The sequence below is a fragment of the Phocoena phocoena genome, chromosome 2, assembly GCF_963924675.1.
Source record: "Phocoena phocoena chromosome 2, mPhoPho1.1, whole genome shotgun sequence".
NCBI lineage: Eukaryota > Metazoa > Chordata > Mammalia > Artiodactyla > Phocoenidae > Phocoena > Phocoena phocoena.
The window spans coordinates 97,928,608-97,944,113 of record NC_089220.1 but is presented as its reverse complement, the minus strand read 5'-3'; the positions used below and the strand labels follow the sequence as shown (position 1 = coordinate 97,944,113).

General features: G+C 38.0%; 1 protein-coding gene across 2 annotated transcripts in view; it reads right to left on the bottom strand.

Annotated features, from left to right (window-relative positions):
• The window catches only part of UNC13C (unc-13 homolog C), a 597,834-nt gene that overhangs the window by 103,782 nt on the left and 478,546 nt on the right, over nucleotides 1-15,506 (bottom strand). For both annotated transcript variants that reach the window (XM_065872546.1, XM_065872547.1), the window contains one exon: nucleotides 2,966-3,092. In XM_065872546.1, the coding sequence (XP_065728618.1) occupies nucleotides 2,966-3,092 (127 nt within the window). The remainder of the gene's footprint in view (nucleotides 1-2,965; nucleotides 3,093-15,506) is intronic.

The window sequence follows — 15,506 nt, the reverse complement described above, 5'->3', positions numbered from 1 at the left end:
AATGTACACATTTGTTCACCTTCTTTAATGATTGTAATTCTTTACTATATTACTGTATTTTAATCTCGAGTCATTTTCCTTGTCTGAAGGCTTAGAGTATATTTTTGGTGAGAGTCTGCTGGAAATAAGTCCTGTCAACTTCTCAGTTATATAAATGTTTTTATTTTCCTTTATTTTTGAAGGCTACGTTTGACACTTGTAGAATTCTAAATAGTTGTTTTCTTTCAGCACTTAAAAGATATCATTGCATTGTATTCAGGTTTCAGTAACTTCTACTGAATAATCAGCCAACTGTTTTATTGCAGCCCTTTTGAAGGTAAAGTGTCTTCCCTTTCTTGACCCAGTACATTTAAAGATTTCTTCTTCTTTTTGATTTTAAGCAGTTTTCTATGATGTACCTACAGGTAGTTTTCCTTGCATTTACCCTTCTTAGGATTTACAGAAATTCTTGAATGTGGCTTCATGTTTTTCATCAGTTTTGCAAAATCCACATCTAGTAACTCTTCACACACTGCTCTAGTACTGTTTCTCTCTTCTCCTTTTCTGGAACTCAGGTCTTTGTACATTAGACCTTTTTATAATTTGTCCCATATATCCCTGTTCTATTTTTTCTATATCTTGTATTTTTTTCTATGTTTTTATATGAATATGTTCTTCAAAAATATGTTCCAGTTATTTTAAGCCCTCTTCTGCTATGTATATTCTGCCATTAGGTCCACCTATCACATTCCTAATTTCATCCTATTTCAGTTCTACAATGTCCATTTTATTCTTCTTATAGGTTCCATTTTTCTGTTGAAATTCTCCCATAACTTGAAATACACATCAAACTCTATGTCTGATAAGACTAATTTCTCTTTTTCTCTTGGATTCTAGTCATTTGGTCCTGTTGCCTGGCAGTCTTTAATCTTTTGTTAAATATTGTGCATTGTCTATGAAGAATTGTGGAACCTTTGGTTGATCATTTCCTCCAAAGTGGATCTGAATTTCTTCTTGTAGACAGAATGTAGGGAGATCACCAGAATCTAGAAAAGACTGGGTTTTAGACTGGGCTATTTCCAGTTGGCCCTTATTTTTAGGACAGAGTCCTTCAGGGATCTCACCTGAAAACCTGGGATGTTTATAATGCTTCTTCTTTCTTAGGAAGCCTTGCTTTCTAATTTTTATCTCCCCAGCATTGTGAGACTACTGAAGTCTCTGCTTGGTTTTTAATCTCTTAGTGCCTGCTTTCTACTTGTTTATTTCTGCCTCACTCTCCACACACGGGTAGATTAAGAATCAGAGAATACCTCAAGAAGAAACTGCATGCAGCATGCTATACTTACTTCTCTGTAGTTCCTGTTATTCTAGGATGTTGGTCCCACAAGACAAAGCAGCCTTCAGAGCCTTGAACACCAATGTTTGTTTCTCTAGCCCAGGGAGATCACTATAAACTCTGGGTTACTGTTCTCTATTTGACCACCATGACTTATATGGCAAATTGGTAAATGCGTGTAGATGGAGAGGACTGGAGAGAAACTGCAGCAAATACAGGGTTCACCTCAATGCATTTCTTTTCTCAGGGACCTTAGCTTCTCAATCCCTGGTTGCCTCAATTGCTCTCTGATACTGTTTAATTTTATTTTGCTTTTATAGTTGGTCTTCAGTGAGCATGTTAGTCTGATTTAAGTTAGTGTAGCTTAGTTAGTCTACACAGAGCCAGAAGCAGAATTCTCTTGGCAAATAGCTCCCTTTTTCACTTCCCTATTCCCAGTCAATGATACTACCAACGCTTAGGCACATGTACTGCATGTTTAACTCTTCCTTCTTTCTTTTACCCTCATGTGTCTTCAGTAGACAAATTCTGTAAATTCTATCTTTGAAATTTCTCTCCCATACATCTTCATCCTTTACATTTTTACTACAATCACTCTATTATGTATATATACCCTTCCCTACCCCGCTCCATTCTCTACCCTTTTCCAACCCCACAATGCCTAATGAAAGTGGTAAACGCTTCACGGTATTTATATAATCTAGTTCAAAACCACGTTTCCTACATTACTTTCTACTAATTTTGTAAAGATACCCTGTACTGCACTGAAATGAAACTATTTCCCATGGACCATAGCCCATGTATTCCTTCCTCCATAATTATGCTCATAACTTTCCTTTCATTTTCTTGCCATAGCCCAAACATTTCAAAGTCTGTATCAAATGCTATCCCATCCATAAATACTGTGTAGAGTCATTGAAATGGGGTAGTATCTCTCTTCTGTGAGACCCCATTGCACTTTGCTCATATTACTTGAATTAGTAATTATTTCAATTTGCCTTGCTTTAGCAGGATTTTTGTTCTTACACTATCTCCTTGAGTATAAGCTCCTTTCAAGGTGAGGCCTTTATTTTATTCACTGTTGTCCTACAACACTTGGCACAGTGCCTAGAATTTGGAAGCCCTCCCTCAACAGAATAAAACAGAATTCTGACAAATATAAAATGCAGAGTATTATAAATCTGTGATTACAATTGTATCTGATAGATTCATGTTTCTGAAAATGTTACCTGTTTAATAATGACTTGTATTTTAGAAATATAAATATCTAAGACATTTTTAGGTTTGAAATAAAGAGTAATTTGGATTATATAGATCAATACACAAGCACCCCTCATTTTCCCAACAAAATTTGAGTTCAAGCACTTTTACAAGAAATAATTTCATCATGTGAGCCATTGTGTATTATGTATTACGTATTTCTTTCTCTTTGAGTTGAATATCCAAGTAAGTCATACTTGAAAAATGCAACACAATTCAATTAAATATGGTTCCCAAAGGTAAGCAAATCATTTAATGTTAATTTTATGACAGAAATGTCAGCATTCAAATGAAGATTATGTGAAGAGATTTTAGGGCTGCATAATTCAGGTTTAGTTTTACAGGACTATGAGTTGAGAATAAACTTGGGGGGTGAAAATCACTACTTACAAGGAATATTCAGGAACGGCATCCTTGAAAGCAGGAAGTTCTCGCACATATTCAATATAAAACCATTTCACTTTGAAATGCAAATTCATATAATCAGTACTCTTGCATAACCGCTGCTTTTCATGTTCTGTAACAGATAAAATCAAATATTTAATAAAGTTTGGTTTGCCAACAATGCTGTGTTCCAATCTACTTTTATTATTCGTATTTCAAAAAGGAAGAAAATAACATATCTGAGGTTAAAGCAAATTGAATTGCTAAAGACAGACCTGAAAGTTTACAAAATGAAAAAATCATCCGTTAGGTCCTATGTAGAATAGCTCAGGCAGTAATGAGAAATGACTGAATGGTCTAATGTGCCTTCCTGAAAAAGGTGAGAATTCTGGTGAGTTAAAGAGTGATAATGTATCAGCATTTTTCTATTTATCTGCAAGCTTTCACATTTTGACTACTTTTAGCATGATGCAAAGTGCCAGAAAGAATGAAAACTTGTAAGCATGAATAAAACATGAATCAAACTAGGAGGCATAATCCCTGATTAATACTGGAAATGGGAATGAGTAGATCGCATTTTTGGCCTGGATATTTAATACTTAGAGAATTAAGGAGAAGAACTATATTTAACTTCTAAGCCAGCTGATTTCTTCTTCACCTTTTAAGTTCAGCAAAAATTATTTTGTACGCTGTGACCTTTTTTTGACATTTATTTAGCAGGATTTTCTTTTTTAAAAATTTTTATTGGAGTATAGTTGATTTACAAGGTTGTGTTAGCTTCAGTGTACAGCAAAATGAATCATATATATATATCTCCACTTTTAGATTCTTTTCCCATAAAGCAGGATTTTCTAATATGTGACTTTTTTCCTCTCTCTTGCTCAAAAAATATAGCTTAACACTGTTACTTTGATCTGAACATATAGTAATATAGCACTGGGGAATAGAGACAAAAATAATGTTACTGAACACATTTATCTCTGCTCAATATTAATATGTTGGCCAATTCTGGCTCTAAGTATAGGCACAACCAAACCCCAAATATCCCTAACTATATGTAGGTTGAAAATGTCCTCTGAGAAGTTCTGGTTGAGGTCTGTGAATCTCCTTCAAGCTAAGGGCTTTAATTTATAATAGGAACACCCTTTAGTTAATATTCCAGGCTGAAAACACTAACTGAAGCAATTAGATTGTTATAAGATAATTGAGGTTATCCTTGCTTTTCCAAACCTGACTATAAAGGGACTTAAATCCCAATAATAAACACAAGAGGTAACACAATCCCAAATCGAACATTTTCAAATTATCTAAGCAATGATTAATTCAAGACAATCTGTAGAACCAAGAAAGAGGCAGAGACACAGAAAAAACACATCTATACACAGAAACAAGAGTAATATACTAGTACCTATAGACCAAACTCCCAGACAAAATTATGAACTAGGTGACTGGCAGCCGCTGTGCAAGGATGGGCCTGGCAACCAACCAGACTGGGAGCCAGCCATGCCTACCAGACTGCCCCCAGTAGTCTACCCTCCACAACAGAAGGATCCACACACATAGGGGCACCCCTAGAGCATACAGCTCTGGTGACCAGTGAGGAGTGGGCTGCTGAGACACATAGGACTTCTCCTACAAAAAGCCACTTCTCCAAGGTCAGGAAACATAATCAACCTACCAGATACATAGAAATAAAAACAGCAAATTAGACAAAATGAGGTGACAGAGAGACATGGTCCAAAAAAGGAACAAGATAAAACCCCAGAAAAAGAATTAACTGAAATGGAGATAGGCAGTCTATCTGAGAAAGAGTTCAAGGTAATGATTGTAAAGATGATCAAAGAACTCAGGAGAAGAATGGAAGAACAGAGTTATTAGTATATAAATGTTATCGTTATTACTATGATTTATGTCATAGAATGTTCTACCTATGTTTTCTTCTAGTTTTATGCTTTCCAGTCTTACATTTAGGTCTTTAATCCACAAGTTAAAATTGTTTAACAGAGATGAAGAATACAATAACTAAATGAAAAATACACTTCTAGGACTTGACAGTAGGTTAAATGATACAGAGGAACGGATCAGTGAGTTGGAAGACAGAGCAGTGGAAATCACCAAAGCTGAACAGAAAAAAGAAAAAAAGAATAAAAAGAAATGAGGAAAGTTTAATAAATCTCTGGAATAACATCAAATATTCTAACACTCACATTACAGAGGTCCCAGAAGGAGAAGAGAGAGAAAGGGGCAGAGAACGTATGTGAAGATATAATAGCTGAAAACTTCCCTAACCTAGAAAAGGAAGCAGACCTCAAAGTGCAGGAAACACAGAGAGTCCCAAACAGGATCTACCCAAAGAGGACCACCCCAAGACACATTGTAATTAAAATGGCAAAAATTGAATATAAGAGAGAATATTAAAAGCAGTAAGGGAAAAGAAACGAGGGAACTCCCATAAGGCTATCAGCTGACTTTTAAGCAGAAAATAAAGTGATGAAAGAGAAAAACCTACAACCAAGGATACTCTATCAGGCAAGGCTTCCATTTAGATTCGATAGAGAAGTCAAAAGTTTAACAGGCAAGCAAAAGGTAAGAGAGTTCAGCACCACCAAACCAGCTGTACAAGAAATGTTAAAGGGCCTTCTATAAGTGAAAAAGAAAAGGCCACAACAAAAAACATGAAAATTACAGAAAGAAAAATCTCCTTGGTAAAGGCAAGTATCCAGCAAAGGTGGTAAATCAACCATGTACAAACCTAGTAGGAAGGTTAAAAACCAAAAGTAGTAAAATCATCTATAACCACAATGATCAGTAAAGGGAAAACTAGAGAGCTACATGTAAAAGAATGAAATTAGAACATTTTCTCACACTATATATAAAAATAAACTCAAAATGGATTAAAGACCTAAATGTAAGACTGGAAAGCATAAAACTAGAAGAAAACATAGGTAGAACGTTCTATGACATAAATCATACTAATAATTTTTTTGGATCTGTCTCACAGCCAAAGGAAACAAAAGCATAATTTTAAAAATGAGACCTGATTAAACTTAAAAGCTTTTGCACAGCAAAGGAAACCATCAACAAAAACGCTAAAACCTACTGAATGGGAGAAAATATTTGCAAATGGTATGACTGATAAGGGGTTAATATCCAAAATATATAAACAATTCATACAACTCAACATCAAAAAACCCCCAAACAAATTAATTAAAAAAATTGAGCAGAAGACGTGAATAGACAATTTCCCAAAGAAGACAGAGATGGCAACAGGCACAGGAAAAGATGCTCAACATCACTAATCATAAGATAAATGAAAATCAAAACCACGATGATGTATCACCTCACACCTGTCAAAATGGCTATGTTCAAAAAGGTTATAAATTACAAATGTTGTCAAGGATGTGGAGTAAAGGGAACCCTAGTACACTGTTTGTGGTAATGTAAATTGGTGCAGCTACTGTGGAAACAGAATGGAGTTTCCTCAAAAAACTACAAATCGAACTACCATATGATCCAGCAATTCCACTCCTGGGTATATATTCAAAGAAAATGAAAACAGTAATTTGAAAAGATACATGCAGACCAGTGTTCACAACAGCATTATTTATAATTGTCAAGATATGCCAACAACCTAAGTGCTCATCAACAGATGAATGGATAACGAAGATGTGTACACACACACACACACACACACACACACACACACAGGAATATTACTCAGCCATAAAAAAGAATGAAATCTTGCCATCTGCAAGAACGTGGACCTGGAACATATTACGCTTAGGGAAATAAGTCTGAAGGGGAAAGATAAATACCATATGTTATCACTTATAGGTAAAATCTAAAACATAAAACAAATGAATGAATACAACAAAGAAGCAACAGACTCATAGGAAGAGCAAACTAGTGGTTACCAGTGGGAAGATGGAAGGTGGAGGGGCAAGATAGGGGTAGGGGATTAAGAAGTACAAACTACTATATATAAAATTAATAAGCCACAGAATGTAATATAGCACAGGGAATATAGCCAATATTTTATAAAAAATATAAATGGAATATAATCTGTAAAAGTTTTGAATCACTATGTTGTACACCTGAGACTAATACTGTAAATCAACTATATCTCAATTTTAAAAAAAGAGTGCATGTAAACTGAGATTGGATAGAAAACATGTAACCTCAGAGAAGAAAAAAAGGCTGAAAATAAATTTTTAAAAGTTCAAAGATATGCTTAAATATTTTAAAACACGAAAAAATTAAAGACAACAGACATCATGTGACTTGGGAAATGTATTATTTGGTGCCACTGTGAATAGAACACAAAATATTTGAAATATTTTATTATAATGGCATAATTAATCATTTTGCTGAAATAAAGGTGAAAATATACATTTCTGAAAGAAAAATATAATTTATGACTTATTTGTATCTTCACTGGAAAACACAAACATTGCCTCTTAGGACACCAAAATATGCATATTGATAATTCAATTGTTATCTTTGATATTTTGCCAACTTTCAGCATATTAAAAAATAACTGGTCCAAATTTTTTTATTGTATCAATATGAAAGTAAGTTTATTTTTTTTCTTTTTTAAAAAAAATTTACATTTGGCTGCATAGGGTCTTCATTGCTGCATATGGGCTTTCTCTAGTTGTGGCTAGTGGGGGCTACTCTTCATTGCGGTGTGTGGGCTTCTCACTGTAGTGGCTTCTCTTGTTGCAGAACATGGGCTCTAGGCATGCGGGCTCAGTAGTTGTGGCTCGTGGGTTCTAGAGTGGAGGCTCAGTAGTTGTGGTGCACAGGTTTAGCTGCTCCGCGGCATGTGGGATCTTCCCAGACCAGAGCTTGAACCCGTGTCCCCTGCATTGGCAGGCGGATTCTTAACCACTGCACCACCAGGGAAGCTCAAAAGTAAGTTGACTTTTTGAGGTAAGACGATAGAACACATTTCACTTAAAAGTATATTAGCTTGGGCTTCCCTGGTGGCGCAGTGGTTGAGAGTCTGCCTGCCGATGCAGGGGACACGGATTCGTGCCCTGGTCCGGGAAGATCCCACATGCCGCGGAGCGGCTAGGCCCGTGAGCCATGGCCGCTGAGCCTGCGCGTCCGGAGCCTGTGCTCCGCAACGGGAGAGGCCACGACAGTGAGAGGCCCGCGTACCGCAAAAAAAAAAAAAAAAAGTATATTAGCTTGATTTAGAAATGATAAATATTTAGGTCTATGCTATGTGGACCTCCATTTATGCTCTTGTCTTTGCAAGTGTTAGAGGTGAGAGCCTGGAAATGTATTACCTCTTTAAGAGTTTTTGCACATTATCAGAATCCTGAAGGGAACGGTAATCCAGTTCCATCTAATAACAAAAATGTTTACTGAGTGTGTAGCTTGTGCCAGGTCACATGGGAGGCACTAGAGAGATAAAGATGAAGGACACATATGCACAGAGCTTAGGGAAGAAGGGTGACATGTAACAGGGAATTTAATATAGCATGGCAAGTGCCGTGATTTGATATGTACAGGAGGATGTGGTCTCTTGGAGGAGATGACTTTAGCCCAATTTTACGGTTTAGGTGAACAATTAAATACAGAAATTATTTGCTGTTAGTGGTTCAGTGCACAAAGAGGAATTTGAGCCAGACGATACATATTATATAAAACAAAACTTCATATAAGAAATGCTATTTAATATATGTGTGTCTCCTTTGCAAAATTTTATAACTATGGTTCCAATTAAGGCTTTGGGATCTTTACTCTTTCTACTCATGTTCTGGTAGCAAGTTTGGGTGAACCCTATGTTCTGTCATAAAAGGAAAATGTTTGCCAATCTCTGCCCCTTACAATGAAGTCGCCTCTGTACTTTGGAGAGTAGGTAAAAGCCAGCTGTGGGCAGTCCCAAGTCAGATTTCTAGACAAGACCTGCAGTTTATTTGCTTAACCATTTACACTTCACTTCTCCATAAATGCAGCAGTCTTGCCTTCTTCCCTATTTGGGCACTCTGCTCAGAGCTTACAGCCCTCCCCAAACCCACTCTCCTGGACTCTGCAAGATCTCTGCCCTCCTACATTCCCCTCATTCCCGATGTTCCCACGTTTCCAGGAAAGGAACACTTCTATTTGTCTAATATTCTGTAGCCATACTGTAGGTAGGCCCCCCAACTCTTCTTCCCCACCTACCACGTCCCTTCTACTGAGAACAAACACATGAAAGGAGAAAAGAAGGAGACCGATTATCTTTTAAAAAGATGAAATCTTGTTTTGGTCTAGTCTGGAGACCATCTTTTCTAGTTCCTAAGAATGTATGTGATATGATAACTCAAATTATCAGGGTTTTAGTACCCCCCTCTGCTAAAAAACAAACCTTTTATGAATTACTAATAGTTTTCTCCTTAAAGAATTGCTTTCGAGGGGAAGACCTTCAAGATGGCGGAAGAGTAAGACGTGGAGATCACCTTCCGCCTGACAAATAACATCAGAAATACATCTACATGTGGAACAACTCCTACAGAACACCTACTGAACGCTGGCAGAAGACCTCAGACCTCCTAAAAGTCAAGAAACTCCCCACATACCTGGGTAGGGCAAAAGAAAAAAGAAAAAACAGACAAAAGAATAGGGAAGGGACCTGCATCTCTGGGAGGGAGCTGTGAAGGAGGAAAGGTTTCCACATACTAAGAAGCCCCTTCACGGGCGGAGACGTGGGTGGTGGTGGGGAAGCTTCATAGCCATGGAGGAGAGTAAAGCCACAGGGGTGCAGAGAGCAAAGCGGAGAGATTCCCGCACAGGGGATCGGTGCTGACCAGCACTCACCAGCCCGAGAGGCTTCTCTGCTCACCCGCTGGGGCAGGTGGGGGCTGGGAGCTGAGGCTCAGGCTTCTTTGGAGGTCAGATCCCAAGGAGAGCACTGGGGTTGGCTGCTTGAACACAGCCTGAAGGGGCTAGTGCACCACAGCTAGCCGGGAGGGAGTCCGGGAAAAAGTGTGGACCTGCCTAAGAGGCAAGAGGCCATTGTTTCAGGGTGCATGAGGAGAGAGGATTCAGAGCACCACGTAAATGAGCTCCAGAGACAGGTGTGAGTGGTGGCTACCAGCACAGACCCCAAAGACGGACATGAGATGCTAAGGCTGCTGCTGCAGCCACCAAGAAGCCTGTGTGCAAGGACAGGTCACTCTTCACACCTCCCCTCCCAGGAGCCTGTGCAGCCTGCCACTGCCAGGGTCCCTTGATCCAAGGACAACTTCCCCGGGGGTGGGGGTGGGGGTGAAGAGACAGCATGCCTCAGGCTGTTGCAACTTCATGCTGGCCTCTGCCACGGCAGTCTCTCTCCGCATTCCATACCTCTCCCCGCCCCCCACCCTGTCACCGGCCTGAGCAAACCAGTGACCCCTAATCAGCTGCTACTTTAAATCTGTCCTGTCTGAGCAAAGTACAGATGCCCTCAGGCAACCTACACACAGAGGTGAGCCAAATCCAAAGCAGAACCCCAGGAACAGTGTGAACAAAGAAGAGAAAGGGAAATTTCTCCCAACAGCCTCAGGCGCAGTGTATTAAATCTCCAAACTCAACCTGATATACCCTGCATCTTGGAATACCTGAATACACAACGAATAATCCCAAAATTGAGGTGGTGGACTTTGGAAGCAACTATATATATATATATATATATATATATATTTTTTTTTTTTTTTTTCTTTTTCTCTTTGTGAGTGTGTATGTGTATGCTTCTTTGTGTGATTTTTGTCTGTATAGCTCTGCTTTTACCGTTTGGCTTAGGCTTCTGTCGGGTTTTGTTTTTTTTTTAGTATAGTTTTTAGCACTTGTTATCATTGGTGGATTTGTTTTTCAGTTTGGTTGCTCTCTTCTTTCTTCCTTTTTTTTGTTTTTTATTACTTTTTAATAATTATTTTTTATTTTAATAAATTTATTTTATTTTATTTTTTTATTTCTTTTTTTCTCCCTTTCCATCTGAGCTGAGTGGCTGACAGGGTCTTGGTGCTCAGGGTGGGTGTCAGGACACGTGCCTCTGAGGTGGAAGAAGCAAGTTCAAGACATTGGTCCACTAGAGACATCCTGGCTCCATGTAATATCAAATGGTGAAAGCTCTCCCAGAGATCTCCATCTCAACGTTAAGACCCACCTCCACTTAACAACCAGCAGGCTACACTGGTGTCCACCATGCCGAAAAACTAAAAAGACAGGAACACAACCCCACCCACTAGCAGAGAGGCTGCCTAAAATCATAATCCACAGACACCCCAAGACACACCACCGGACACAGACCTGCCCACCAGAAAGACAAGATCCAGCCTCATTCACCAGAACACAGGCACCAGTCCTCTCCATCAGGAAGCTTACACAACCCACTGAAACAAGCTTAGGCACTGGGGGCAGACACCAAGAAGAACGGGGACTATGAACCTGCAGCCTGTGAAAAGGAGACCCCAAACACAGTAAGTTAAGCAAAATGAGAAGACAGAAACACACAGCAGATGAAGGAGCAAGATAAAAACTCACCAGACCTAACAAATGAAGAGGAAACAGGCAGTCTACCTGAAAAAGAATTCAGAATAATGATAGTAAACATGATCCAAATCTTGGAAATAGAATGGAGGAAATTCAAGAAACGTTTAACAAGGACCTAGGAGAACTAAAGAGCAAACAAAAAAGGATAAACAACACAATAAATGAAATGAAAAATTCCCTAGAAGGAATCAATAGCATAACAACAGGCAGAAGAGCAGATAACTGACCTGAAAGACAGAATAGAAGAAATAACTACTGCACAGCAGAATAAAGAAAAAAGAATGATAAGAATTGAGGACAGTCTTAGAGACTTCTGGGACAACGTTAAATGCAGGAACATCAGAATTATAGGGGTCCCAGAGGAAAAAGAGATAAAGAAAGGGACTGAGAAAATATTTGAAGAGATTATAGTTGAAAACTTCCCTAATATGGGAAAGGAAATAGTCAATCAAGTCCAGGAAGTGCAGGGAGTCCCATACAGGATAAATACAAGGAGAAACACACCAAGACACATATTAAACAAACTATCAAAAATTATGTAGAAAGAAAAAATATTAAAAGCAGCAAGGGAAAAACAACAAACAACATACAAGGGAATCTCCATAAGGTTAACAGCTGACCTTTCAACAGAAACTCTGCAAGCCAGAAGGGAGTGGCAGGACATACTTAAAGTGATGAAAGGGAAACCTACAACCAAGATTACTCTACCCAGCAAGGATCTCATTCAGATTCAAAGGAGAAATTAAAACCTTTACAGACATGCAAAAGCTAAGACAATTCAGCACCACCAAACCAGCTTTACAACAAAGCTAAAGAAACTTCTCTAGGCAGGAAATACAACAGAAGGAAATGACCTACAATAACAAACCTAAAACAACTAAGGAAATGGAAATAGGAACATACATATTGATAATTACCTTACATGTAAATGGATTAAATGCTAAAACCCAAAGACATAGACTTGCTGAATGGATACAAAAACAAGACCCATATATATCCAGTCTAAAGACACACACTTCAGACCTAGAGACACATACAGAATGAAAGTGAGGGGGTGGAAAAAGATATTCTATGCAAATGGAAATCAAAAGAAAGCTGGAGTAGCAATTCCCGTATCAGACAAAATAGACCTTAAAATAAAGACTATTACAAGAGACAAAGAAGGACACTACATAATGATCAAGGGATCAATCCAAGAAGAAGATATAACAATTGTAAATATCTATGCACCTAACACAGGAGCACCTCAATACATAAGGCAAATTCTAAGAGCCATAAAAGGGGAAATTGACAGCAACACAATCATAGTAGGGGACTTTAACACCCCACTTTCACCAATGGACAGATCATGCAAAATGAAAATAAATAAGCAAACACAAGCATTAAGTGATACATTAAACAAGATGGACTTAATTGATATTTATAGGACATTCCATCCAAAAACAACAGAATATGGGCTTCCCTGGTGGCGAAGTGGTTAAGAATCTGCCTGCCAATGCAGGGGACACAGGTGCGAGCCCCAGTCCAGGAAGGTCCCACATGCCGTAGAGCAACTAAACCTGTGCACCACAACTACTGAGCCTGCACTCTAGAGCTGGCATGCCACAACCACTGACCCCATGGGCCACAACTACTAAAGCCTGCATGCCTGAAGTCCGTGCTCTGCAATAAGAGAAGGCACCACAATAAGAAGCCTGTGCATCGCAATGAAGAGTAGCCCCCAGTAGCTGCAACAAGAGAAAGCCTACACGCAGCAATGAAGACCCAATGTAGCCAAAAAAAACAAAAACAAAAAAAACAACAGAACACACTTACTTCTCAAGTGCTCATGGAACATTCTCCTGGACAGATCATATCTTGGGTCACAAATCAAGCCTTGGTAAATTTAAGAAAATTGAAATGGTATCAAGTATCTTTTCAGACCACAGCGCTAAGAAAATAGATAGCAATTACAGGAAAATAATCTGTAAAAAATACAAACACATGGAGGCTAAACAATACACTACTTAATAACAAAGAGATCACTGAAGAAATCAAAGAGGAAATCAAAGAATACCTAGAAACAAATGACAATGAAAATACAAAGACTGAAAGCCTATGGGATGTAGCAAAAGCAGTTCTAAGAGAGAAGTTTAGAGCAATACAATCCTACCTCAAGAAACATCTCAAAAAAACAACCTAATCTTACACCTAAAGCAAGTAGAGAAAGAAGAACAGGAAAACCCCAAAGTTAGCAGAAGGAAAGAAATCACAAAGATCAGAGCAAAAATAAATGAAAAAGAAATAAAGGAACAATAGCAAAGATCAATAAAACTAAAAGCTGGTTCTTTGAGATGATAAACAAAATGGATAAACCATTTGCTAGACTCATCAAGAAAAAAATGGAGAAGACTCATAAATAGAATTAGAAATGAAAAAGGCGAAGTAACAACTGACACTTCAGAAATGCAAACGATCATGAGAGATTACTACAAGCAACCATATGCCAATAAAAAGGACAACCTAGAAAAAATGGACAAATTCTTAGAAAAGCACAACCTTCTGAGACTGAAACAGGAAGAAATAGAAAATATAACCAGACAAATCACAAGCACTGATTTGAGACTCTTATTAGAAATCTTCCAACAAACAAAAGCCCAGGACCAGATAGCTTCACAGATGAATTCTACCAAACATTTAGAGAAGAGTTAACACCCATCCTTCTCAAACTCTTCTAAAATATAGCAGACAGAGGAACACTCCCAAACTCATTCTACGAGGCCAGAAAAAGATGTCACACACAAAGAAAACTGCAGGTCAATATCACTGATGAGTCCAGATGCAAAAATCCTCAACAAAATACTGGCAAACAGAATCCAACAGCACATTAAAAGGATCATATACCGTGATCAAGCGGGGTTTATCCCAGGAATGCAAGGATTTTTCAATATACGCAAATCAGTCAATGTGATATACCATATTAACATATGGAAGGATAAAAACTGTATGATCATCTCAATATGTTCAGAAAAAGCTTTTGAAAAAATTCAACAACGATTTATGATAAAAAACCCTCCAGAAAGGAGGCACAGAGATAACTTACCTCAACATAATAAATGCCATATATGACAAACCCACAGCCAACATCGTTCTCAATGGTGAAAAACGGTAACCGTTTCCACTAAGATCAGGAAGAAGACAAGGTTGCCTACTCTCACTACTATTATTCAACATAGTTTTGGAAGTTTTAGCCATGTCAATCAGAGAAGAGAAAGAAATAAAAGGAATCCAAATTGGAAAAGATGTAAATCTGTCACTGTTTGCAGATGACATGACACTATACATAGAAAATACCAAAGACTCTACCAGAAAACTACTAAAGCTAATCAATGAATTTGGTAAAGCAGCAGGATACAAAATTGATGCACACAAATCTCTTGCATGCCTATACACTAATGATAAAAATCTGAAAGAGGAATTAAGGAAACACTCCCATTTACCATTGCAAGAAAAAGAATAAAATACCTAAGAATAAACCTACCTAAGGAGACAAAACATCTGTATGTAGAAAATTATAAGACACTGATGAAAGAAATTAAAGATGATACAAACAGATGGAGAGATATACCATGTCCCTGGATAAGAAGGATCAACACTGCAAAAATGACTATCCAACCCAAAGTCATTTACAGATTCAATGCAACACCTATCAAATTACCAATGGCATTTTTCACAGAACTAGACCAAAAAACTTCACAATTTGTATGGAAACACAAAAGACCCCAAATAGCCAAAGCAATCTTGAGAAAGAAAAACGGAGTTGGAAAAATCAGCCTCCTTGACTTCAGACTATACTACAAAGCTACAGTAATGAAGACAGTATGGTACTGGCACAGAAATAGAAATATAGATCAATGGAACAGGACAGAAAGCCCAGAGGTAAGTCCATGCACATATGGTCAGCTTATCTTTGATAAAGGAGGCAAGAATATACAATGGAGAAAAGACAGCCTCTTCAGTAAGTGGTGCTGATAAAACTGGAGAGCTA